This window comes from Hydractinia symbiolongicarpus, chromosome 4 (assembly GCF_029227915.1).
Source record: "Hydractinia symbiolongicarpus strain clone_291-10 chromosome 4, HSymV2.1, whole genome shotgun sequence".
NCBI classification, from domain to species: domain Eukaryota; kingdom Metazoa; phylum Cnidaria; class Hydrozoa; order Anthoathecata; family Hydractiniidae; genus Hydractinia; species Hydractinia symbiolongicarpus.
Genome location: NC_079878.1, coordinates 35,907,939 through 35,935,621, shown reverse-complemented (window position 1 = coordinate 35,935,621; position 27,683 = coordinate 35,907,939). Strand labels below are relative to the sequence as shown.

Below are 27,683 nucleotides of genomic sequence, written 5' to 3'. Positions count from 1 at the left end.
CATCTATAAAATAAATTATTCAACCAAATTTAAAAAGTCTGAAATATTCCACCAAAAAGCTAATAATTGAAATACATATGCATAATGTCAGAATTATTCCACCAGTCCAACATATTCCACCTTGTCCGACATATTCCACCATATGTCCGATATATTCCACCACGTCCGACATATTCCACCAAAGTCCGACATATTCCACCAAAATAATAATAATAATAATAATAATAATAATAATAATAATAATAATAATAATAATAATAATAATAATAATAATAATAATAATAATAATAATAATAATAATAATAATAATAATAATAATAATAATAATAATAATAATAATAATAATAATAATAATAATAATAATAATAATAATAATAATAATAATAATAATAATAATAATAATAATAATAATAATAATAATAATAATAATAATAATAATAATAATAATAATAATAATAATAATAATAATAATAATAATAATAATAATAATAATAATAATAATAATAATAATAATTATAGTTAATTGGTGGTGCATTTCAGACCAACATTTTTTATCTTTGTATTTCTTTTTTTTCTAGTGGTAACACAATAACATTGTTTGTATTTCTTTTAATGTAAATAATCGTTGTTTTGAAACACTTTTATTGGTCTTCCTTTGTTTTTCGTTGCTTGTATGGAACTTTGGTCTGAAAGATACCACCAAATAATACATGATGTTTTTCTTGTTACAATGCGTCGTACAGCGTTGGTCATATTATTTTTTTGTGCATTCACTTGTGAATAAATAAACCCCAATTCACTTTTATTTAATAAACATATAAAGTTTTGGAAAAATTTGTTTGTCCAGAAAATAAAGCGAACTTCTAACGATGCAACACGCGTTGCGGTTTTCATGAGAACGGAATCCAGTGTCGAAAATAACGCTTTCTACAGGACCGAAATTTGTAGATATGGCTTTGCTTTTCGACCTTACCAGTTATTGGCCTGGAATTGTCAATGGTATGTGTCAATAATGACATAAAACATGCATTCGTGTGCTCAAAAATGGCTTTTAAAATACAAAACCTAGAACAGTTAGTCGGAATTGCCCCACCATTTAAAACACAATTACATCGGAAGTTGTCAATGAAACGAAAATCGTTATCGCCATCAAGAACAGTGTATATAGAAGTCAAATTTTATGTGCCCATTCGGGTTCACACCAAGTATCAACAGTGGCGCCAAGTTTTTGTGACTGTTGGACCCTGTTGGTTTTTTCTTGTGAAAAAGAGTATCTGCTAGGTAAGATCTAATTATTTATTGAATTTCTGAGTAGTATATTGTTTACCAAGGTTTCCATTAGTTAAAATTTAGCTGGGTACCTAGTTATGGCTAGCCAGAAGCTAGCTAGGTATCTCTAGTTAGGTTCTGGCTAGGGCCAGGAGCTAAACAGTTCAAGAAGGAGCAACTGCCATTTAGGCTATTATATGTAGTATATTTAAGCTATGATAGTCTATGCAGGTGATATATCATAATGATACCATTGTTTTCATTAAATAATTGCAAATGGTTGCTAAGCTGTGATATTCAACAACCCAAGGAAATAATCAAATATTATTTGGGACCCAACGTCACCAGCTGAATGTAACTGTTCTGCCCAATCTTAGGACGCTGCCCAATCTTTGGACATAAAATTGCCCAGTCTTAAGACTGGGGTGTCACAAGATTGGGCAAAAGACCAGGGTGTCACAAGATTGGGCAAAAGACCATGTTAGGCCCATCCTTGGTGCCTTTTAGATTTTAAAGAAGGGATGTATGTTCTGCCCAGATTGCGAAAACGGCCTGTTCACAACCGGGACAGCCGGATTATGTATGCATGGTCCGATTATGTTTTTTACCTGGTTATCAGCGTTCATAACCCGCTTGATTATGAACGCTAATATAAATGGCTGGCATTTTCTTCAAACTTTGTAAATTAAACATTCTCTGGAAGATAGCACACCCCTAAAAACTAGACATGGTGAAAGAAAAAAGTGTGGACGTAATTCTTAGTATAAACTACTCTTGTAAATACATTTCAACATATATACTTTAAAGTAACTAAATTTCACGGAACCTAAATTATTCTTTTTGCAGAAATTATTTTGGTGAAAAGTTATTAAACTTGCGAATCCCAAAATTTAGTATTTGCCACGAAATTTTGTTTCATTTAAGAACAACAACAACTTTGCCACCAGGGCTATTTGCTTGTCAGAAGTGATGACAAATGATATAAAGCAGTCAGCCCCGATTGTATTTGTTTTATAAGTCTCGAATAATATTTAATTGTTATACATAAGCCGGCCTTTCCCGATTATGTTCGTTCTATAATAAGTGAGAAATAATATTAGACTGTCGTATATAAAATGGCCTGCCCTGATTATGTTCCTTTTATAAGTGACAAATAATATTTTTTGAGTAATAAATCGGCCCATCCTGATTATGTTGCCCTAATTATGTATTTTCTGCCCTGTTCTTAACCAGGGCAAGCTGCAAGTCCCAACAAACATTCTCAGGCACATTAAAACATCATATTTTGGGTACTGTTGAATTGACCCAGCCAAATTTTGGACACAGTAGAGTGAAAATCATAGCTAGCTAGGTAGCTGGTAGAGAACGTGTTATACATTTAGCATTTATATACAGCTTGTAGTAGTGGCTAAATTTTAAAAATAAAATGTTTATATTTATGAAGAATCAGAAAAATCGTATTCAACCATATTATTAGTTAGCTAGCTGTTAATTTCATTGGATGAGATGTTTAACTAGCTAGCGAGCTGTAGCCAGCTAGTTAATATCATAGTCTATAGAAGAAAAACCTTATTAGACTATGCTAATATGGTTGAGTAGTTTCAATTTTTTATACATAAAATACATGGTATATATAAATTGTCAGCCTTCTGATTTTCCAAGAAAAGTTTCAATTTAAAGTTCCTATTAAGAGGTAAATTCTAAAAAATTTATTGTTCTGTTTGTCTTCCACAATTGTTCTAAGATTGGGCATGTACTTCCATAGATTGGGCAGTCCAGTCTTAAGACTGGCCACCCATTTGTCACTGTCAGAAGATTGGCCTGGCCAGTCTTAAGACGGGGTGTGTTCCAAGATTGGGCAGAACATAACCCTACAGTGCCACTGATTTTTATGAGAGTAATAAAAGGTTGAATATTCCAGCACCGCACTGAAAATGTTTCTCGGGACTCAGCCCAAAAGCTATAGGACATGTTTTTTAGACCCGGGCTGACATTTTCAATCATGAGAATTGCTAATAATAGTTTTCGCACCTGTATTATTGTTGAATTGAGATGCTGTCAAAAATGGCTTTTTGATGTCCTGAGAAATGCATAAATTTTTGAACTCTGAAACTATGATAATAGGTCCAAAAACTTTTGGCTCTATTTCATTGGACTGGTTTAAAACCACAGCATACCAGGTTTTGAGATACTCTTTTGATTTTTTAAGAAGTTATGGGACTTTTAATTTTAACCACAAATACGATTTTATACTGTTATTGAAATTGTTTTGTAAAATTACCACCTTTAGTAATGTTTAAATTCACAAATGATGTCATGGCAGTATAATAAGCTAATTAATAATTGCAAGCATTTGCATACTCTATTTCATTGGACTGGTTTAAAACCACAGCATACCAGGTTTTGAGATACTCTTTTGATTTTTTAAGAAGTTATGGGACTTTTAATTTTAACGACAAATACGATTTTATACTGTTATTGAAATTGTTTTGTAAAATTACCACCTTTAGTAATGTTTAAATTCACAAATGATGTCATGGCAGTATAATAAGCTAATTAATAATTGCAAGCATTTGCATACGTGCCATTAAAATTAGGGTTAAGTATCCCCTTTAACCTTTTCCATGAAAATCATAAATGCAGTAAATATAGTAAAAAAGCATAGTTAAAAATTTTTATTACGTTCTTTTAAATCAAATTGTTATGTAATTGTATATAATAACAAATTCCTCATGAAGACTCCCAGGAGCTAAATAATTTGGAAAAGCATTTTTTATATATAGTTTGTTTGATTTTACTGTTGGTATATTACTTCTGCAACTAAAATAAAACACAGGCTACAACAACCTGTAAATATCAGATATTTACCTAACTAGTCTAAAATCTCCTAACTAGAATACTATCCTAATAGTATAGTAGCCTAATTTGTTTTCCCTAAATGATGAAGATTGGTTGCATATAGGTAATCTTTACTTATATCACTACATAAAGCTTTTTTGTTTTGATAGATAGATAGATAGATAGATAGATGTGCATATTTTACATGGCTAGCCTCACAAATATCGAGGGATATACCCTGTCTATTATTTCCAGGAGGGGCCATGGCTTAGATGGAGAGTCCTAGAGTATTTAATGCTCATTTTGAGCTACGCAGACCCAATTAGTAGGGCCCACGCTCTACCAGACAACTCCCGGCAACATCCAACGGCCCACACAGTGTGCCATCTCCCCAATTTCCCTCACATGGCTTGGGTTAACCCGGGGCTATGGTAACATTCACTCGCCCATGTTGAATCGCCGTCAAGAGGAATTGAACCCCGGTCTCCCGCACAGAGTACGAAAGCTATAACCACTAATCTACGGCGCCACCCAAATGTAATTTATTAACTATGTTTCAGCTGTTCGACAGCCATTCTTAAGTACAAATCATTGGCATAAACAACTATTGCAATATTTTTATACAAATAATTGTATATACGACCATATCCGATGATCATAACCTTGGCCTTAAATGGACTGTCCGGTGAAAAATGATTATAAAGTATTATTTTAAATTATCACATAGAAAATACCTTTCTTTTTTGATATTATTCACTTAATCATACATAATCAAACTTTTTATCGTAGTTGTTGTTAATGCATGGCTTCATCTTGTTGCTGCAAATGTCGGAAAAGGTCCTGAGTTAAAAATTTAATATGCGTAATTATGCATGTTACGTAAGAACAGTGGTGAAAACATACTATATGCAGTGAAAGTGTGTAGCGTATTCGGTAGAAAATATAACCCTCCCCCTAGAAGTTAGGTGTTTAGAAACTTATTTTATAAAAAATTTCAATTTTAACCTCTTCTCTGCAAATTATGAAATGCGATTATTACTATGCCTTCCTGGAACACAAAAATCATGGTATTAGGTTTTCGTTATGAACCGGAAGATTTATAAAATACGGGTTGCTCCTGAAACACATTGTTTCAAACTCCGTATTGAATTAAAGTTGAAGTGTATATACCCTAAAAATTAATGCACAGCTATAAACCATCTCATTTTGATAACATAATTTTGTTAACATATTTTTAGACATTTATACTAACTTTGCGTTATATTTTTTTAGACTGAAGCTTTGAAGTTTTGTGCAGTTTCCTGGTTTGAAAGAATTGGTAATATTTTAGTAAAAGTTGTTTGTATACAATTTACTGCATCATTTCAAGTTACCATGAAATACTGTAAAGAAGTAACTGTAGCTTAAAGTTCCTGCTGAGAATTTACAGGCAATCGGTAACCTAATTGTAGGGGAAAGGGTGGGGCAGAGGACAAGAAAATTTTACCACTTATTTCAATTTATTAACACCCCTCATTAATTTGCGTTCTTCAATAAAAACGTTGTGGAGAACAAAAATATTTATATAAATAACAAAAGCTATCCAATCCTGTAGAGGAAACATTAGCCAATGTTTACAGCGTCTGATACAAGCAGAATACCTGTTGCACTCTATACATTACCCTCCTAGCCCTCTTCCCCTTGATTTCGGCCCCCTACCCCAACTATTGAGTTGAAGGAAATTACCATCCCTGCCCCCACTCCCACTCCTTAATAAGCCCCTCCCACTACAATTAGGGTTACCAAGTGTAGTCTTATTTCTTTCATAATACAACGTTTTTTTCATAATACAAAGTCAGTAGTGCTGCTAATTAATCCATTGTTACTTTTGCTGCCAAAAATATTTTGTCAATTTTTAATCGGGGTAAAAAGATAATTCGTTACTTGGGATGTTTTTTACTATTACCTTGTATCACTAAAGTAATATAATAATTTTTTATTTTTTAGACATTTTCAGCGTTACACGTTTTATAAAAGAACACTTGGTGTTCCAGTTTCTTATTTTGGGTACTTTATAAATTTAGTTTTAGTTAATCAAATCTACTAAAATTCCTTTAAAAAATTTCAATACAAAACCGTGTTTATTCCAAAATTTCCTTACATAAATTTTGCCTGCAAAATTATTCTTGCTAAAAAAAATCAAACATTGATTCGAATAAAAGTGGATTTCGTTTCTGATGGCAGTATTCTTAACATAACATTTAGGTGATTTGAAAGGCAAGCCCTTTAAAACGAAAAGTACAGTGCCGATCGCGAGTAAAGCTACACATTTTCGAGAGTAAGAGTACAAAAATAAAACAGTGAGAGTGCGAGTAATTCACTCCCGAGTACAACGCGAGTACAACTAAAATGATATTACTCGCATTTTTGTTAATCATACTCTCAATGATTAATTATATTTTTACTCGCAAGTGTACTCACATAAGTACAGTTTTTAAAGTCAAAGTAATACGCGCGTGAACACATTTAATTTTTTTGCGAGAGATATTAAATTGTAAACGTTAAAAAAATCAAGTTAAAAAAATTAAACTTTTTTTGCGAGAGATAATAAATTGTAAACTTTAAAAAAATTAGGTTAAAAAAATTAAACTTTTTTTGCGAGAGATATTAAATTGTAAACTTTAAAAAAAATTAAGTTAAAAAAATTAAACTTTTCTTGCGAGAGATATTATATTGTAAACTTTAAAAAAATTAAGTTAAAAAAATTAAACTTTAATTTTAAATAGTGAAAAAGACTGTGTTGTTTAGAAAGTAAAACAAATTTATTGTGGCATAAAAAAACTGAGAGTAAGAGATTACATGTTTTTTTTTAATTTTTTTTTTGCCTATTAATAAAAAGTCTGTGCCCAGAACTACGTTTCAATATCATCAAAAACATTGAGGATAAAAAGAGAAAAAACAAACAACAACAAAAGTATAGTAAAAAATGTATTAGTTGTTAAAATGAAAGTATATATACAAATAACTTTTACCGTTCAGTTTGAATGTTCAGTTTTATTACATAAAGTAGTTTTTTAAAAACCAGATGCCTTTCCGTTTCTTTCAATGACTTTCGGAATTACCTTGCGTAAGTGTGAAATATACTTTCGGCATTTTTCTGGCGTCACAGCCGACCATATTTCCGAAACTTTGTCCCAGTGGAGTACCAACCGAGACCACGTCTTAATCTTTTGATTTTACTTGTAGAAAAGCTAACATTAAATTGCTGAAGCAAAAGTTGTCCAAGCTTGTTAGCAGTGAGTTCGTCGTTTTTCTCCATGCAGGTGTCGATAAAATCGAGAATGGGGTTTGTAACATTTATTGGTGACTTCGGTTTCCTTGGAAGATTTGCGATAGAATGATGCTTGGCCCACTTTTGAAAAAGACGATATATCGCTGACCTTCCAACATTATATCCTTCACTTTTAAGTCTTTTCTTAATTTCGGTGACACCAAGGTTTTCATTTTTTAAATTGATAATTCTTTGACGAACATGATCAGGTAATTGTTTCCCCATTTCGAGTGCTCCTTCTTTTTGGTTTGTTGATAAGAAATAAAAAACCGAAAAACAAATTCCCTATTAATCACTTCTGTTTTTTCACTCCCGAGTACAGTTAGAGTAAGAAATAAAAGAGCCGAAAATTTCATTCATCATTTAATAACCTTTGTTTTTGTACTCCCGAGTATAGTTAGAGTAAGGGATAAAAAAGCCGAAAATCGAATTTCTTATTTAATGACTCTGTTTTTTCGCTCCGGAGTACAATGAGAGTAGGAAATAAAAAAAAGCCGAACATTTTATTTATCATTTAATAACCTTTGTTTTTGTGCTCTCGAGTATAGTAAGAGTATAAAACAAAGCAGGTAATTAAATTTCTTATTTAATGACTCTGTTTTTGCACTCCCGAGTACAATGAGAGTAGGAAATAAAAAAAAGCCGAACATTTCATTCATCATTTAATAACCTTTGTTTTTGTACTCCCGAGTATAGTAAGAGTATAAAACAAAGCAGGTAATTAAATTTCTATTATAATGACTTGTTTTTGCACTCCCGAGTACAATGAGAGTAGGAAATAAAAAAAAGCCGAACATTTCATTCATCATTTAATAACCTTTGTTTTTGTACTCCCGAGTATAGTTAGAGTGAGAAATAAAAAAGCCGAAAATCAAATTCCTTATTTAATGACTCTGTTTTTGCACTCCCGAGTACAATGAGAGTAAGAAATGAAAAAAGCCGAAAACTAGCTATAAAAGAGTTTGCTTCTTTAGGAATTCATTTTAAGTGTCTTCATTTATCTGAGTTCACTATGGCATCATCATTTTTCAGTCAAACAAGAGTTAAAACATACAAATATGCATGCGTCTTCTTCGATGAAGATAAATGTATTGGTTCTGTCAAAACTAAAGATATTGTAAATAGGGAAGAAAAGTTACTGAGCGTTGACGACAATGTATTTGTGCGATGGGGTAGCGGAAAGAATGTACAAAATCACAAAGCTACAATTTTATTTCTAAACAGTAAGTATAGTTTTGTAAACGACCTAAAGAAAAACAGAGGCTAAGTTAAATTTTTACTGTTAGTAATAATGATTTTTTTCTTTCTTTTTAGATGAATGGTCAAATTGCACACAGTTTGAAAGAGATTGGTTGAACAACGAGAAAACATTTATCATCGAAGAGGTCGGAGAAAAAAAAAAAGAAGAAAAAATAAAAAACATTAAAAACAATAAAAAACGGACAACAGGCGAAACATTAGTAAAACCTCAGAAGAAGTTCGTCAAAAAGGATGTTAGTTTATAAAAAATTTGTCGTAAGAATCAGCACAGAAATTTTATTCTTTATCTAATTTATGTATTATAAACTTCTTTTTAGAGTGCAGCTGTTGATAAAAGACAACCTTCATTAGTAGAAATAAATTACAAAGTCCCACAACTAAATTACCAAGTTGATTTTAGTGATGTTTTACGAGAACCGCGGAAGGCACAAAATGGTAAAGTAGAAAACACCGCCGAAGAACCGCCAAAGGATAAAGTGGAAAACACCGCCGAAGAAACGCCGAAGACGCAAAACGATGAAGTTGAAAACACATTCTCCTTTCTAAAGTTATTGGTTTCACCTGGAAAACCACTGCCATCATTTTCGCCACCTACTTCGACACTATCCACTTCTATTCTTCCCGACCTACCTTTTTCTCCGCCTTCACCAGCCAGACCTCTGCAATCAACACCTGCCGTTAGAACAACACTTTTTCCGAATTATCCCGAGCAAACAAAGCAGTGCACGTGCGATTGTGCTGCTATGCGACAAATCATTGAAAGACTAGAAAAGCGACTAGCTGCGTTGGAAGGGAATGCAATTGCCTTATCCGCAAACTTTATCGACGACAGTGACGAAGCATTACCTTCAGTCCAGGGGTTGTCTCCACTAAAGGCGATGCAGAGGACGAATATTGATGATGACGATTTTCAAATAAATGAAAGATTAAATAGAAAAAAATACAAGGTGGACACAGCTCCTACTATAGAAATTCCGACCGAATTCTGGCCGATAGCCAATGAAGTGAGACAAGGGGCGACATCTTTCAAAAACTTTAGCTATCTGTTGCTGGCTAAATTATTTGACCACAAGGAGCTTGTAGGAAGAAATTGTCGAGGAGTTAAAAAACCTGCGATTGATGGCTACAAACAAGATATTGTTAAAGCTTTTTGTTGGAAGTTTTATCCAACCAACATGGCTGCACCGGGTGCATGGAGGGACTGTCAACGTGCAATTGATGAATTTATACGACGTAGCAACAGAACAAAGAAAAATTATAAATCATGCATGTTGCAGTCATAAAACTCTTTCAGTTAATAACTTTTTTGTAAATATTTTTTTAGATGTAAATATTTTTTATTTTTAGATTTTTTTAAAAAAATATATCATTAAACATTAAACTGTTTTTTTTTATAAAAAAAATCCCTCACGTTATTTTGTTGCTTCGATCTTTAAACATCCCAACAAAAACAAAAAGATAACAAGCTTAGTGACGTCCTGTTTCTACGGCGATATTTTAAAATTATACAGATTGTTGTCTGAGTTATAAAGCAATGTTTGTTGAAAAATATTCAGAAAGCAAAGTCTGCATGTGGCAATTGATCACCATAACTATAATTAGATATCATTCTGACTCTGTGTTTGCGAAAGAACATGCTGGAAGTGATTTCACATAACGAAAGTAGCGAAAGCATTTAAAGAAGAGACACAAAAGTTGAACTTAAAAATTTATTTTTTAATTATAAACTAAATTAAAAAAAAATTAAATGGTGAATTAAAATTAATGTCTTATGTTTTTCTTTAATATAACTCGCGAGTAACATGATATATTTTTTTAAAGATTTACTCGCGGGTAGTTTAATTATTGCGTACTCGCGTTATTAAAAAGATTACTCTCGTTTATTTTACTCGCACTCGCATTGTACTCTCACTCTGAACTATTTTACTCGCATTTATTTGCACTCGTACTCTCAAAGATGTGTAGCTTTAATCGCGATCGGCACTGTAATTTCTCAATAAAAGACTTTTGATAATAGAACGTACAATTTATGGTAACTTGAATTTCTATTACTTTTGTTATTGTAGAAAATGTATGTGTTTGTGCGGTACCTCGTATTCAGTGGATACGCCTGTATTTTATGCATACACTCGTATTCAATGTAGGCAATTGTATTTGTAGGGAATGTAGGCGCTCGTTTATAATGCAAACACTCGTATTAGTTTTAATGCAAACACTCGTATATAGCTAATGCAGACACTCGTATATAGCTAATGCAGACACCCGTGTATAATGCAAACACTTGTGTATAATGGAAACACTGTCGTATATGGCTAATGCAAACACTCGTATATAGCTCATGCAGACACTCGTATATAGCTAATGCAGACACCCGTGTATAATGCCAACACTTGTGTATAATGGAAACACTGTCGTATATGGCTAATGCAGACACTCGTATATAGCTAATGCAGACACTCGTATATAGCTAATGCAGATACTCATTTATAATGCAAACACTCGTATATAAGAAGACACTCGTATTTGCTACAGACACTCGTATTTGTTGCAGCCATTGATATTCGTTGCAGCCACTCGTGTTCGTTACAGGCACTCGTATTCGTTGCAGACACTCGTATGTAGAACCTCGTATTTCAGTGATTCGATTGTATTTAATGTATCCACTTGTATTCAATACAGCCAAATGTATGTGGACAGTTGCAATTAGTATAGACACTTATCTCTTATTTGTTGCAGTCACTTGAATGCCGTAATTGTATTTGATGAATGAATTTTATTTAATGTTATACTTGTATTCAATGTGTACTCTCGTTTTTTTGCAGACATGTACTTTATGTAAACACCTGTATTTTATGCAGGCATTTGTATGTAGTAACTCGTATTCCGTTATTACACCAGTAATTAATGTATATACTTCAGTGCTTCGAATAAACGCCTGAGGCGGTTATTTAAGTTTTCGATTTTTAGAGGGGCGTTTATTTAAGAGATCTCTACATTTTCTATATACATATCTATATCATCCATATCGTCAATTATATAATGATGTAGTCCAGCGTTGACCTTATCTTCATATTTATTAAGTGAAACAAGCGTCCCTGTAAAGGAGAAGGCGTTTATTAAAAGGGGCAATTGATGAAAAAACCTTTAAAAGAGGGAAAGGGCGCGAAAAGGAACAGGGCGTTTAACCGAAGCATTGCGGTACTCATATTCAAGCAGACAATGTGTGTAAACACTTGTATTTATGTAGACACTTGTGTTATATGTAGATGCTGGTATTTATGTAGACACTCATATTTTATGCAGAAACTTGTAACTGTGCGGAATATGTAAAACACTCGTATTTTATGCAGGCACTCGTATGTAGGAACTCATATTCAGGGAGAAAACTGTATGTGGACACATGCATTTAACACAGAAACTCGTAAAACTCTCGCAAAAGTTTGTGTTTTTAACCCTAAGCATATCGGATTATATATCCTCCATAACTTCTGATAGCTAAAGCTTCCTAAATGAAATGGAAACACAAAGTAACAGTAGGAACTGGGAAAAACGACTGAGTTGCGGTCACAAACGTGACAAGGGCCTGACAGAGGGCGGTTAAAACTTCCTTTATACTTGGCTATGACTCGCATCAACTTTCGTCAACTCGCGTCAATATAAAAGCGTAAAAAAGTGCTTAATGTAAAGACAGCAGGTGAAAAAAAATTGCCTTCAAATATGCTTCCAAATGTGAAAATCTTTATTTTGAGTACATATCTTAAAGTTTATAAAATAATTCGCAGAAAAAGACAACCGATAAATTCATATTCTTGCAGAAAAAAACGAATTCGAGTATATCCATGTCTTTTTAGTAATCGGGGTGATAGCAAGTTCCGAGGTTGATGTAAAGAACGGGATGATATTAAGGGGTGAGGTTGATATAAAGAACGGGGTGATAATAAGTGCCGAGGTTAGTACAAGGACCGAAGGTGATAATAAATGCCGAGATTGATGTAAGGATCGGGGTGATGATAAGTGCCGAGGTTGATATAAAGAACGGGGTGATAAGTGCCGAGGTTGATATAAGGATTGAAGATCACAATGAGAACCACGTGAAATAAAGATCGGGGTGATAAACACAGCCAAGGTTGATAGAAGGACCGAATATGATAATAAGTACCCCGTGTATTATAGGATCGTAGGTGAGAATAAATGTCGAGATTCTGTAAATGCAAGTAGTTTGCTCAGATAGTTCCCTGTCGGGCAGGCGAAACAGGGAAGAAACAGTACCTGGTCCTGATGATAAACTGATCATTCTCGTTGTTTGATAACCTACACCTATCGTTTTTCTATCGTACTGTTTAATAAAATATTCTTTCTTTAATTGCGTAACGTTAAGCCGCCCTAATTTTTATCGATTTTGCAAGCGTTGATAATTTGTTTTTTTTATACAAACGGGTTGCTGGAGGAAAAGAAACACAGTAACTCGTTTACCCACAGGCACTATTTCCGCAACTTTATGCTACTAGTCAGTAGCCCGTAGATAAATCCACGGGTTATCGTGTCCTTTATCTACCGCATTTCGTGTGTTTCACTACTGCAGTGACCATTTTGCGTGACAGACACACTGACGTATACGGGTATTATAATATAGATAAATAAGTAACAAGAAAAACCCGTTCATTTTTGGGAGTATTCAAAAAATTTCCGCTGATACAATATTTCGAGAAAGTGACAGAAACTCGCACTTTGTGGAAATTATTTCACGTTGCAATTAAACCTTATCTACTAAGATTAGCCGTATAAATAAAAATTGGATCCTGGTTGAGAAAAACAAAAACACAAAATACAGCCTGCAGTTACTATCGCGTAGGAAAATTCACCTGATACTTCCAGTTCACCGAAAACAAAGATGAAAGTTCCATTTAATTGCTAAGTACAGGTGGCTACGCCTTATGAATTAAATTTACGCATCATTTCCTTCCACCGGTGTTATTACAACTGCTTACTTCAGTAGAACTGTATTTGTATGAATATGTATTTTTATCTTTATTTTAGAATTTTCGACATGGAAGGTAGAAAGTCTCTCTGCAGAAATACAGTACGGCAATTAGTTTATGTAACAAGACTATCAAAACAATAGTTGTTGTAGTTTTACATAGCCAGATGTTAGTAATGTGTATAAAACATAGCCTATTTACCTATTGCTATGTTAAAAAAGAGTTGTCCGAATTTTTTTTAAAGTTATGGACTTGACTTGATAACAACGGTTTTGTTTATTATTAGCCTACCATTCAGAAGTACAGTTCTCACGAGTTTGATAACTTAAAAGATGCAGTGAGAAAAAAGTCACCGTGCAATGTGTTAGTTGGCGTTATTGAAAAAATAATGGCTTTGAAAAATGTTTTGGTTATTAAAGTAGCTGATGGCACTTGTGAAGCATTTGTTCGTGTCCAGGAGTACTCCGACAAATTATCCAAATATATCAGCTCTGGGGATATATTGTACCTAAAAAAAATAACTTTTGATGAGGATAAAATGGGAGAATTTGCCAAAAAATCATTGATTTCGAAACATTCAAACATGGTGTTACCATATCCAGAGCATTGTAAGTAACTCTTAGTAATTTTATTTTATTTTATTTATTTATCATTTATTCGGCAAAATTAGGTAGGTGCAAGTATTTCTTGTTTATTAACCATTTATAACGATTTTCAAATTTCTTACGTTTCAAATTTTTAATTACTACTAGTCGGTAGCCCATGGAAATATCCCGGGTTCGCCCGTCCTTATTATACAGCATTGCGTCTCGCTAATTGGGCAGCTAAAATACCATTTTGCGTGACAGACAAACGTATACGGGTATTATAATATAGACTAGTCGTTAAACCGTGGAAAAATCCACGGGGTCGCCCGTCCTTTATATATCGCATTTCGTGTTTCCGTAACAAAAAGACAAACAGACGCACGAACACACAGACGGAATACGGCTATTATTAACGAGATAGCCGGTAGCTCGTGGAAAATCCACAGGACCGCCCATCCTTTATATATAGCATATTTCGTGTTTCCGTAGCACAACGTTTTTCTCGTGCACAAACAGACAGACGGAATACGGCTATTATTAAAGAGACTAGTCGTTTACCTGTGGAAGAATCCACGGGGTCGCCCGTCCTTTATATATCGCATTTCGTGTTTCCGTAACAAAAAGACAAACAGACGCTCGAACAGACAGACGGAATGCGGCTATTATTAAAGAGATGTGCGGGCATCGTGATCTTAAATTCAGTCGCACGGTAGCACACTTTTAAAAGTCACTTTGTTGGTGTTGCTAATAATATGATCGATAAGAGTTTTTGATTTTCTGGTCGGCGAGAATATGTGTTGATTTCGTCCAAACATTTGTAAGATATCTTTGTATTTCATTGTTACTGGGTTATCGGTGTCGTAAAGATCTATGTTAAAGTCATCAGTAAAAAAACGAGACTATTCCGTTTTTTAAAAATTTCTGACAGTTTTGGTGCTTAAATTTATTTAGCTATTCAATTTTTTCACTATCCACAAAGTTCAATTGATAAAATGTCCCTAATTACATGAATTTAAGATAATCTTCCGATGTTACTAGGTCAACGGTGCGGAGCATGTTTTTTTATGTATCATTATGTCAAAGTTCATATTGTTCAATATAATATAAAATCCATCGAACATTGAAGAAAGTGACTGAGCGTCCTGATGAGCTGTTTTGAGTTGTGTGATTTATTTTTTCTTTGTGTGTCCAGTAAATGTTTTGATGCGATTGATGAGAACCAGGCCACGGATTTTTCGCTATATCGCCTGACAAAATTATGTTAAAAGTTGCTATTGAATTACTGTAATATAAAATGCGTCTGTTTGATCGCTTCAGTGGAGAAAACATGAACATAAAACTTGTCTGTATAACCATAAAACTAGGATTAACTCCAAAATTATCACACCACCAAAACAGCATCCAATTGTTACCATACATATATCAAAACAGTCAATAATCCAATAAGCTAGTTAACACTTTAACAGGTACAACTCGTTTAACATATAATGTTTATGTATCCACTCCACATTTACACGTCTGTTACACATCCGATCATCTCTCGCTCAAATTTTATAATGTTTTTAATGTTAACGTTCAAGCTTTTTAACGTATTGGAGACGTGTTTGAAAAATAACTCACAATATTGTCTTTCAACGTTGAAGCTATCCCATAAATGTAATGCCTTCTTATTCGCATTATCCTTAACAATAATATGACAATATTTTTTAGGGAAAAAAATGTTTTATTTCGAACATTTGGAGGCACTTCATTCGTTTATCTACTGCAATTATAATATTGTTAAAAATACATCTGATAACGACGAAAGCGAATGGAGCATCTTTTCCTTTAGCGAAAAAGGTTAGACTATTTCATCAAGGTGTAGTATTGTGTTAGTCTGAAATAGAAATTTTTTATCTTTTTTTTTTTAGATCCAGAGTTCATTATCACAATTGCAGTGAGTTAAATTACTTAGGAAGGGTGGAGGGAGGGGACTTGGAATTCTTTCTGCACATAGCACTTTATAAGATAGATAAAATGAAGAAAACTTTAAAGAAGATTTTCTTAACAAAATATTTCTGAGAGATCACCCAATTCCAACACTTTGATGCATACCGTAAATGCTCGATTAAGCGCCCCGGGCGTTTGTTTGAATGTTGCCTTTTAGGGTGGGCTCTAGATGGGCAGTAAGTCAAAAAGCGCTTATAACAAAATATCATTTTTCTGTTATGTTAAAGTCTGTTTTAAGGAAACTATATTGGTCGCAAAATAAAAAGAACAACGGATATAGATGAAGCAGGTATAAAATAACATGCTTCTGAGCGTAAAGGTTTATGGTTAAATTTTCTCTGCGTCAATAAAATGAAAGCGGATTTTTTAAACAAAAAGGTAGACAAACATTTTGACAAATGTTTTATGATGCATTTTAAATTTTAAAAATACTTGATTAAGTGCGCTTATTCGGGAGTGGGAGCTTAATTGAACATTTATGGATGCTTAGTAATAGTTATAATGGATAGTTATAATGCGTTTGCTATAAACTTTGCAGTCCGATGAAGCGCCAGCGCACATGGAGGAAATGAATTCAATGCAGAAAGATAACCTGGTAAAAAGATTAACTTCTCCATAATATTTTACAGCGATTTACATTTGTGTTCTTATTAATGAATTACTTGTTTTATCACTAGGTTCAAATTCAAGAAGAAGAAAGCACTTCGGAATACGAGCCCAGCTCATTGGATAGTGAATCAGGTACAATTAAGCCTGTTAGCCTGTTATTATTATGGGCTAAGATTTTAAATTAAACAAAGTCTGTTAAGTTGTCGGCCGTCCGATGAGCTCTGACAGGTTTGCGTACTTGTTTTATAGATATTTGTTCTAATTGCGACGAACTTCGAACCTCGACCAACGTTTGCAATGTATTAAGTCCGAAATTGTATTTAATCTTTTAAACATTCTCTCTTTCCTTGGTTATTTTTCCTTTGCTTTTTTGCATTTAGAAAAAGAAAGAGAAGATCAACATCTTATAATGGTTAGACATTATATCACCCTCTCTTTTAATCTATTTTCTGTTAAGCTTTTAGCCGGATTTTGTGTTTCACAAGGGAAATTTACAAATTACCCGGGCATATTATGATCAGATACAAAGTTAAGCTAAAAAACTGATAGGGGACCATTTAGTCCATTGTTTTCTACATAGCTTGAACTATTCCTGTCTACACTTTTGTTTTATTGTCTACTGAAATGTGACTTACTTATTTAGTATCATAAAGCTAAGAAAAGAAAACAGTCTGATGTCAACAAAAACACTGCAACTAACAGAAAGGTACAAATGCAATTCTTTTCTTGTTATTGTATCTATTCACACAAACATGGTCACTAGTATTTCACATTTTAATCTTTTTTATTAGAATGGAAAAAAGGAGAGTGGGAAGATGGAAACATCAGACTCCGAAGAGGACATCTTCTCTCAACGCAAGGTATTATAAAACCATAACGATGTATTATATATTAAATATATATTTTATATATAATAAATTCAGCTGTTGTGCTCAATATCTGTTGTACAATTTTTCGGATATATAGATTTACTGGTTTTTTAGACAAAGAAACTAAGACAAGCAGAGCAAGCTGCGGAGTACCAGCCACAAGACATTATTTGTAAAAAGCGTGAATTTCAACACCGCTTAAAAAAAAGGAATGCCCCTCTTAGAAAAGTGAAAACCGAATTGCAATTGAAGAAGCAGAGAAAGAAAGTTGAAGAACTCGTTTCCCAACATTTGGGTTCTGCTGATGCTATAACACAGCACTATCATGGTTTACAAAAAAAGTACTATATCTACAAGTGTTCTGTCTGTGGGGCGTTTGTGAGCGAAAAATTAAGAAGACACTTACAAGAAAAACATAAATACTCATGGTCGGATGCCAGGCTACAGGAAACAAAGATGCGTGTATTTTTTCTGTGGTGCAACGCGACAAAACATGAAACACATTTACCGTTGCCGTGTATGGAGTGCAGCGAATGGCATACGAGGTAGAGTTATTTTCTAGCTATCGGAGCTCCTCTGGGCATCCTCACCCTTGTCAGGTTTATTAGTAACTCTCTTTTCCTATATTGTATGGCTACGATACTTTGTAGCCTTTATATTAATCTTCAATTTAATTTAATTTAAAGACGTTTAGTAGTAAAGTAGCAATGTGAAAAAGGCTGTTTTGAACGTTTATTTTTTATTTTTTAATACAAATATTTTATTTTTTACCAAAAACTTTCCGTTACTTACTTACTGTTAATTCGTGTAGAGCGACCTAGACGCTGGATACAAATTGTTAACGCCCAATAAGGCGCATTGTGGCACTTTAGGCGGAGAGGGTGTAGTGGTAGCGCATTTGACTTGTAACCATAAGGTTTAAGGTTTGATTCCTCACTCTGCTCAATTTGAATATACTGTAGTCAGCCCATTTCAGCTTTTTAATGGCCGCTAATTGGCTTGTGTGGCAGGCAAACAAGTTAGAGCAATGCTATACTTATCTCTCGTACTTAGATTTCGAAAAGCGAAAACATCTCATTGCTTATACTATATTTTAAGGCTAGATCATCATCTCAAACGTCATCCTTTTCATAAACAGATGTCTATGGAAGAAATAAAAGAAACAGTAGAGCAAGCTAGGGCTGAACATTGGAGCAAAGGATTTGGCCAAAATGGCAGTAAAGTACCAAGTGAGGACAAAGTAACAGAAAAGTTTAAATCTAACCTAAATGTTGAGGCGGATGGCGACGATTTTGTGTCAAGATCACAGCCAGTGCCTTTGCAACATGATCATCCAAGTTTGGACTATATTCCGTCAGGATCTTGCCGTCTCACTTCGTCCAAACGAAAGGAATGGGGTGTAAAACCTGATGATTTTTTTAGTATTTATTTTTCCACTGCTGATGACTTGCTAGACAATTTTCAAGAAGAACTGCTACAGTCTGGCCATACAAAAGACAACTCAACTCAACATAGAAACCAAGTTGAATTAATATGGACATCGATAAGCAAAGACCTCGTCATGTTTCCTATAAATCCCCTTTCGAACATGCATTTGTTAAGGGATTATTACCATCGGCCTACATTTAAAACTATTGGCAAAAAGGATGGAGTGCAGGCGAGCACCTTGCGTGCACGTTATGGATCTTTAGGAATGTTTTTACAGTACCTCCGACGTAACGAGATTTTTGCTGGAATGAGCAGATTGCAGCTTTCCTCTCTTTCACAATCTGCTAATGATTTCAACAAGCAGTTAAACCCGTTGGTGAAGCAGAGAAAGGTCGAAATTAGAAAGAACAAGTGCAAGCAGCTGCTTCGACCAACGCATTTTATCAAGTATGGTGAGAGCAAATTTGTGCAACATTTGATTTCACAAGTGCAGAAGGGAGTTACAAAGAGGAGCCAATTTACAAGATCGTTTGCTATTCAATTTCGTGACTATTTGATCACCAATTTAGTTATTGGAAACGGATTGCGTGCCTCTAACATTATCGAGCTGACAACAAAGGATGTGGATAATGCTACAGTTGTGGAGGGCTATGAAGGACATAAAGTACTTTCCAACTACAAATACAAGACAAGTACAATTTATGGCGAAAAATTCATCGTCGTAAATGACATGCTCTATTTGCAACTTCAATTTTTCCTTCGCAATTTGAGATCAATAATTTCAAAAAACCCTTCATTAAAAGTTTTTCTTCCTGCCTCTGGAGCGCCGAAGATGAGCCAAACAAATGTGTCGGCAAGCTTAACGGCAAGTTTTAAACTTGCAAAAGTTTTATTTCAAAATGAATACCAACGCATTTCATGTACAAGAGTGCGATGTGGTCTGGCAACGTTTGCTTGTAACGATGGCGGCTTTGAATCAGGTTTTTTTGCGAAGCATTTTATGAAAAACAAAGAACAGACGACGGACATGCACTACAACTTACTGTCGAATCGCAGACATGCGTTGAATATAGCCATGAAGCTATATGCTTCTTTCAACGGCGTCGATGGAGAGAAAATTACGATTGAACCAAAAGATGTCCATGAAATAGCCGATAAGCTTAAAAAATCTTCCGGGAATCTGAACAAAGAACAGATACTTCGCTGGTTAAAAAGTAACGATCCACATGTCACCAAAAGCGAGTTGGCTGATTTCGAGGAAATGTTAGCTGAGTGTGATCAAAAACCAAGCGGAAATACTTCAAGTTTCTATGGTGCTTCGCAGCAGGTAAACAATTATTTTAAACGTTATGGTACCTAAAGCCACAAACAAAAACAATAAAAAACAATTATTTTGGCTACTTATTATTTTACTTTTTTTAACTTTTTTTTAAAGATTTATTTTAACCGACGCAATTGTTTTCAAACAAACTAAAAACTTTTGACTCATAGCTTATTCGCAAAAGTTAAAAAAGTGAAGTACAATACAGTTTAAATGAATTTCCTTAGGAGAAAGATATTGATTTTATTTCCGTTGCTAACTTGGATGGTACTACCACAGAAAACGAAAAGGTTTGTTTTTACTTAACATACAAGATAACTAGCTGATAAACAGTGGTAATAAAACTATCATGATCTTCATATAAACTTTAGCTAAGTAGCGAGCGCAGCTCTGAAGATGGCGACAGTGATAGCGAGAATGAAAGTTTTGTTAATTCCCACGATGGCAGCTTAGAGGTATAGTCCGCAAACTACATTCTTTTAAAACAAGTTTATATGTTTTGGTTTTACACTTTTAGGCAGGTTAAATATTAGACACGTTTATAATTTACGCATGTACTTATTATAATCTACCCATAGGAGCAGTGGACAGATAAAAATGTTAAAAACATCAGCAAAAAAGTTTCTACTAGGACGAAGGTATATTTTGCAATATTTGAAAAATATGTTTAAAAGCAAGACTAAACTTCAGATCACGAAGCAAGCCTTTTGGTTCCAAAGAGGAGTTATTTGAGGCAAAAATATTTTGACGAGTATATAATCGACTTTTTTTCTATTTTAATGAGTAGACTTAGTAATTCGAAAATATAGAAATATAAATTTATGAGATCGTTCATGTGAATATCGTAAGCATTCAATAAAAAGTGTTGTTGATTTTTAGGTCGAAATAACATCTGATTCCAGTGGCTCAGATATAGACTGCGATCATCTACAGGTAAAGTAATATCTTTAAGCAAAATGTCAATGGGTCTTACAGCTTTTTATAAATTTGATTTCGGTCATCACTTGGTTGCACACTATCCCTACAAACCCTTGAAACAAACAACATGTATATGTAGTAACCTAGCTTGATAGCACACAAAAGACATATAGACAGCGACATGATATTTTCTTATACTTATCTATGTTATGTTATGTATCTGTCTATGTGTTTATCGTCTGGATTGTTTAGAGTGATATCCAGGACGTTCTGTTTCAATATGACCAAAGGCGACCAGGAGATCTCATATATGCACGACAAAGTGGTGGAAGGATTGCCTATTTGATGTGTGCTCACTTTTGTGAGCCATTGATTATCCGAAAGCCATTTGATAATGAATTTAGTGTCGAAACATTTAAAGATGAAGAAGTGGCTTATTTTATAAGTAAAATTAAGAGCAGTATTTTGCGCAAACATCTGGAAATGTTTACCCCAACGAGTGTTAAATTTTTCGTACTGGCCCTAAGAAGAAAATATTGGTCTAATGTTAAGCTTAATTTCACAAAATGGAAGAGATTCAGAAAAGAAGGGTCTAGCATGATTCAAATGTGTAAAGATTAGTAAGTTTGCTGCTACTACTGTTTTTATATACGTTTTCACTCAAAAGCAGCACAGGATGTGCAAAAACCTAATCTTGAACCCCTGATAAAGTATATACATATTGGCTTTGTTTGAAAATTCCTTTTTCTTTCTTTCTAGCAATGATTTTTCTGTTACCTCGGTGAGTGTTTTATATTTATGTTTTACTTTAGAATAAATGGAAAGCCATGTCATACTTTTTAAATTTTTCTGTTCCCGTACAAATTGTTATTGATATGAAGTTTCAAAGATATTTTAAAGGTCTATCTATATAGAGCTCTCTAGAGAACGAAAAATTATAGTGATAAATACGAGTCAGAAAAATACATAGTTTATGACGGTATGTATCTCTTTACGTGTTTTTCTGACAATTCGATATTTAATAGCCTGAGCAAAGAAATAAAGATAATGACCTCCATCACACTAGTCAAACCAGCGATTACAAAGAAGAGGTAAAACAAATTAATGCTGTTTTGAAAACAGAGCCTGTATGCATTATTACCGACTATCATTATGTATATTTTAGTCAAGTAGCGCCAACCAAGACTTATCGCAAAAAGACAATGCCAAATCTGTGGTCTGCGTCAAGCAAACGAAGGTAATTTAGATGCAATGAATTTTGAAAAAAAAATATCATTTAAATAAAATCTTACCTAAAAAATCCAAATTATTTTGTGGTTGTAGAACTATGAATTAAGAAAGGCTACCGTCTATGTACCACCAACAGTATGCGACACTCCATCATTTATGCATGACGTAAGTGATTTTTTTGTTTGTTTTTATTTGGTTTGGTCTGCGAGCATACTAGATTGAATAGTCAGAATGACTTTTTGAATTTAGCCAAACGAGGTGAAGCAACAGAATCCAAAAGCATCAGAGGTAATAATATGGTTCTAATCATCATTAAGTCATCGAACTACCTTTTTTTCACTAAACACATTCCATTTTGGAATGTTATAGGTTCTCCAATCTTGTAACGACCATTTTACGCGTCCAAAAGAAGTAAGTAACACGGAGCCGGCATTACACTGAATAATCATGCTGTTTACTCTTTAAATGTTATGATTGTATCAAATAAAAGTATTACTATTTAGGAACAGGCTTTGGGGGATGAGCAATGTTGCTTGACAAATGTAGATCCCTCAAGCAATTTCATTTGCAAAAAGATCGACAGTTATATAGGTAGATCGCTAGTTCATGCAGTCCATAACAAACTCTTCCAAATATCTTCCAATGTGAGCACGCTGGTAATAAAACACTGATCAATTTTGTTGATATTCTAGGCCATGGTGTATTTGCTTTAAAAAAATTCATACCTGGCGACTTTCTTCTCCAGTATCCTGGAAGTTTAGTGACCGCGGAAAAGGGTGATAAACTGGAAAAATACTATGAAAAGAAAGGAAAAGGATGCTATCTTTACTTTTTTAATTACCATGGAAAAAAATTATGGTAAGAATTTCGTTGGATTATCAAAAGTACGCTGATGCACCTTTCTACACATTTTTTAAATATATTTTTAGTGTGGATGCTACAAAAAACAATCGGTTGGGCAAATTTGTCAATGACAGCCAGAAGTCCTACGCCAACAGCGTAATGAAAGTAAAGACGTTTGGTGGGAAACCTTTTCTTTGCTTATACGCATTGAAAACTATTGAGAAAGGTTCAGAGATCAGGTAACTATCTCTAACAAAGAAATGTAAACAATTAAATCCTGTCATCAATTATTACATTTTTTACAATTTCTATTTCTAGATATAGTTATGGCGAAACTTCTGGTCTGACTTGGCGAAAAATGGTAGGAGAAATAAAGTTAATTTAACTGTTAAATAAGGCTATCCTTTTCATAAAAACCGTGTTGTTGCTTTGGCCACCTAATACAACCACCACTTTATGTTGCGGAATAAATTTACAAAAATTAGCTAATTGAAAATATATAATTTGTCATTAAAATTAATATAAAGTCATTAAAATTTCAAAATATGTTAGTTTTTTTCAAAACACATAAGTGTAATTTCCAAAGTAAACAAAAAAGAGCCTGCCATAAATTTGACATCGCACATACCGGACGAACATGCCAGAATATGTGCTTCGGCCATCTAAGTCTGCAATGCAACAAAAACGTATTGTGCGCACACGAAAATTGCAGTGCGGCGCTTTGCTAACACATTTACCTAATATTTGATTCAGCCTCAGTCTTGAATACATTTTTATCACAAATATCAAGTGTAAAGGTACTACAGATACATTTGCGATCATTGTTAAGGACGATAGTTTTTCAGCATGATCAACAATAAAATGAAAAGTTACTTACTTTTTCTGTACATGTTATCTTGATGAAATTTATCTGATTGTTTCTTCAAATTGTATCGTTTATAGGCAAACTACAAAAGGCCATTTTCCTTGACAACTCTGGTAAGTAACTCTCATTTGCAATTTGCAGTATGAAGCAACCGCCTTTTTAAACACTTTGTTCTACTTCTTAATTAGGGTAAGATGGATGAATCAGTAGACGCCAACTTAGAGGTAATCAAGATTTATACCACTATTATTGTGGCAACTAATTCGTGTTATTTAAAAAACTTTCCATTTCCATTTTAGCTATCACCTGATCGAGAATTAGATTTAGGTTAATGTTTCGTTTGTATTTAATGGAAGGTCCGTTTATGTAAATGTTAGATTTCACTCTATATGTTTAGATAACTACAGGGTCAGCGGACGTTAATTTTTTCTATCTCTTTAATTTTTAAATATGCTACGCTAAAAGTATTGAACGATATTATTTTTAACTGCCATTTTGTATATTGCGTGTATATATGATTATACTCATTACTGCGTATCTAACTATTAACTTTTAGTTGGTTCTTACAAACTAAGATTTGGATAGTTACAGTACTATTTTAACCTAATTTAGTGATAATTTCTGATCTTTGGCGAAACTATAGCGCTGTCCCTGTAAATGTATTTATTCAATCTGTAATCAGTGTTGATTTAAAGATAATTATAGTTACGAAATAATTAGCTTGTAATGGTTGCAATGGTTGTTTTGATTATCCCAGTAATAATCCTTTGTAAACAATTATGCAAAACTGCACCATTACTTTTAGTTCATCTGTAGCCAATTATTGCTTAGTTCTTGTTACACGATAAATTAAAAGACACACAAAATGTAGCATATTTTGGTATTCTTGTCAGCGTAATTGCTGGGAAACCTTTTCTTTGCTTATACGCTCTTGTTGTTAGTAATTTAAAAAGTGGCGGCTGATCATCACAATGATGGAATTGATCTGGTAGATCTGTGACAGAAAAAAAACCTAGAGGGTTTTGAGAAAATTAAAATTCTTTCTCTTCCAAGAAAAGAATTTAGAAGGAAACAACGCAACAAGTGAATAGTTGGATAAAGCATCAACAAAGAGTAGACTTCGACACATATTTTTAAACCTATTTAAACCTGCAACAATGCTTTTTTTGCATTGATCGAGTCGGGTACTTTGATGGAGTTATCACTCTCCAAAGATAAGGCTGGGTGTAATTAAACCCCATTGCCGATTTAACTATTTGGAAAAGATAGTTTACCTCATCTATTATAAAAAGAATAGGTACGATTTGCGGATTGTTTAATACTGGTGGATTCATTTGAGATTTCTGGTCAAACACTGGTATGATGGCAATCGCAATGCAAATCAATTGCAGACAGCACAGTGCGCGATACGGATTTGTGAAGTACTGCACCACTTATTGCGACAAAGTAAAAAAACAATATATGTATATAAAATAAGAATAACAATAAAGTGAACTACACCTTCATAGTGTTTTTAGAACAAAAGGATATGTTTTTATCAAAGAAGTTACTGACCATAAAAATGTACCTTCCCCAAATAAACTAATTAATGTTTCGCCCAGAAATGCATGTTGTTATGTATTTTAAGAGTTAGCACAAAATCTGAAAAATAAACAGTTAACAACACTTTAAATATTGCATAGTTCTTCCAGCAAAAAAATGTAAAATGTAAAAAATATTCTTGCAAGGAATAAATTATTGCATGCAGTCCTTCCCCACCAAACTTTACACAAAATGTCAAAATGAACGGTTTGTGAGAAGTAGATCCGTATTAACAAAAACAGTTTTTTCAGCAACTTGAATACTGTCTTTAACCAAAAACTTTTTTTCACAAAATACAAATCTCATACAGTAGACTGCTACGAAATTTATATAAAATATTTACAGAAAGTAAAAGCATGGTGTAAAATCTAATTAGAGGGTCCAAGGAGTCTCTATTTATATATATGTATATATAGATAACGAGACAGTCAAGTAATCGAGACAAATTTAGGATATGACCGTAGGCTGTCTGGTGCGTTTATCATTATTTCGCACTTTTTAAATTGGTTATTCTACTTTGTCTAAGGGCCGGAATATTTCCCATATGAGAAATAAGGCCCTTAAGGCGGGCTTGCACGTACAGTTTTCTTGTTAAAGAAATCTTTCGAAACAAGTATTTCATAGTGTAAGGAGCATTTCGAAATATTTTAAAACATTTCTAAAGTTTTTACCACCTGCTTTCTTCTAAAAGTTTTTTCAAAGGATGCCGACATCCTGACTATATCACATGGCGTACTTTCATTCATCACTTTGAGTTTGACATTGTGTATCTTCTAAACAAACGAAGATACGTAATTTTACGAACAAAAAACACAAACTATAATTGAATTCGATGCAGCGCGTAGATTTCGCAACAGGCAGGCACCATATACGCCAACAGCAGAGGAACAAGGATGGTAAAAAACGTTTTATTTGAAGTAATATTTCCAGTGAGTAATAAAATAAAGGTGCAGTTTTTTCACTTTTGAATTTTTTTTGTATCGGGTTGACCATGGCACCTGAATTACACCATGACTCAAGTGATTACAAACATTTCGCAATAAAGATTGATATAGTGTAAAAAGCTTGAAATTTTTCTTTCGAAAGTTTTCTTTAACAAGAAAACTGTACGTGTAAGCCCGCATTTACTATATTGTTCTTTTAAGATAAGCGGTTTTTTTAAAGATAATGCTGAACTACACATTGAAGCATTCCCTCAAAATTTTAAAATAAAGCTTAAATATGGCAAATTTTCGTAAGATGCAGATAATAACGAAAACAAATTATTTCGGACTAAATTAAATAACGTACACGATTTATTTCAAGAAAATTTTTGGAAAATTTCCAGAGTGTGAGACTAACGGACTAACGATGAGCTAACCATAGTGCGCATAATATGTTAGCCAATTTCAAATTTTGAGCTACGGGTAGCTGATGTATTCGTTTCACGTTCACACTACGGTGCATCGTTAGCTCTTTTGTAGCCGAATATAATACGAGAAAGTCTTGCTATTATTACTACTTCGAAGAAGACGACGTAGCCTGGAAAGAAAGGAATTATCAATATTACGAAAAAGGAAACGACTTTAGGTCAGAAAGGCAGGAAAAATCTTTCACCCTTAACGCCAACTCTTCTCCTTCTTTTTCAAACGTCATTTTTTAATTTTGTAAGCCATTTAGTTTTAAAACAACCTTTTACAACAAAACATAAATCACTTTGAGCACGATTTATGTCGGCTTCCCTTGAAGAATGCTGAAAGTGAGCTTATCTCCCTGTTAGCCATAAAATATCAAAAAATCGGCTAACG

The 27,683-nt window shown here is 33.6% G+C and overlaps 2 protein-coding genes across 8 annotated transcripts; both read left to right on the top strand.

The window, feature by feature from the left end:
* The first annotated feature begins 480 nt into the window (after nt 1-480).
* Nucleotides 481-25,181, top strand: LOC130642417 (uncharacterized). Of its 7 annotated transcripts, XM_057449505.1 has the most exons (30): nt 481-1,281; nt 5,380-5,425; nt 13,943-14,264; nt 15,954-16,082; nt 16,154-16,179; nt 16,771-16,827; nt 16,910-16,973; nt 17,222-17,253; nt 17,485-17,547; nt 17,633-17,701; nt 17,825-18,255; nt 18,809-20,465; nt 20,687-20,749; nt 20,831-20,914; nt 21,038-21,097; nt 21,339-21,392; nt 21,630-21,997; nt 22,137-22,158; nt 22,403-22,468; nt 22,543-22,614; nt 22,701-22,772; nt 22,857-22,895; nt 22,977-23,018; nt 23,111-23,198; nt 23,300-23,465; nt 23,537-23,689; nt 23,769-23,811; nt 24,393-24,428; nt 24,504-24,539; nt 24,615-25,181. In XM_057449505.1, the coding sequence occupies exons 3-30, from the start codon at nt 14,045-14,047 to the stop codon at nt 24,645-24,647; spliced, it is 4,245 nt and encodes a 1,414-aa protein (XP_057305488.1). In that variant the 5' UTR covers nt 481-1,281; nt 5,380-5,425; nt 13,943-14,044; the 3' UTR covers nt 24,648-25,181. The 7 variants fall into 7 exon arrangements, with proteins under 7 accessions (XP_057305488.1, XP_057305489.1, XP_057305485.1 ...); XM_057449506.1 differs by lacking the exon at nt 481-1,281 and having other exon boundaries at nt 1,288-5,425; XM_057449502.1 differs by lacking the exons at nt 481-1,281; nt 5,380-5,425 and adding an exon at nt 13,710-13,757.
* Nucleotides 7,856-12,115, top strand: LOC130642419 (uncharacterized). The gene is made up of 3 exons (XM_057449509.1): nt 7,856-8,640; nt 8,732-8,910; nt 8,995-12,115. Exons 1-3 carry the CDS (start codon nt 8,334-8,336, stop codon nt 9,958-9,960), a joined length of 1,452 nt encoding a protein of 483 aa, XP_057305492.1. The 5' UTR covers nt 7,856-8,333; the 3' UTR covers nt 9,961-12,115.
* Nucleotides 25,182-27,683: the final 2,502 nt, after the last annotated feature.

Coding starts and splice junctions, on each gene's coding strand:
- LOC130642419 (XM_057449509.1), top strand. CDS start 8,334: ATGAGAGTAAGAAATGAAAAAAGCCGAAAACTAGCTATAAAAGAGTTT. Junction 8,641..8,731: donor TACAATTTTATTTCTAAACA/GTAAGTATAGTT, acceptor CTTTCTTTTTAG/ATGAATGGTCAAATTGCACA. Junction 8,911..8,994: donor AGAAGTTCGTCAAAAAGGAT/GTTAGTTTATAA, acceptor ACTTCTTTTTAG/AGTGCAGCTGTTGATAAAAG.
- LOC130642417 (XM_057449502.1), top strand. CDS start 13,725: ATGGAAGGTAGAAAGTCTCTCTGCAGAAATACA. Junction 16,180..16,770: donor AGTTCATTATCACAATTGCA/GTGAGTTAAATT, acceptor TAAACTTTGCAG/TCCGATGAAGCGCCAGCGCA. Junction 16,974..17,221: donor CTCATTGGATAGTGAATCAG/GTACAATTAAGC, acceptor TTTTGCATTTAG/AAAAAGAAAGAGAAGATCAA.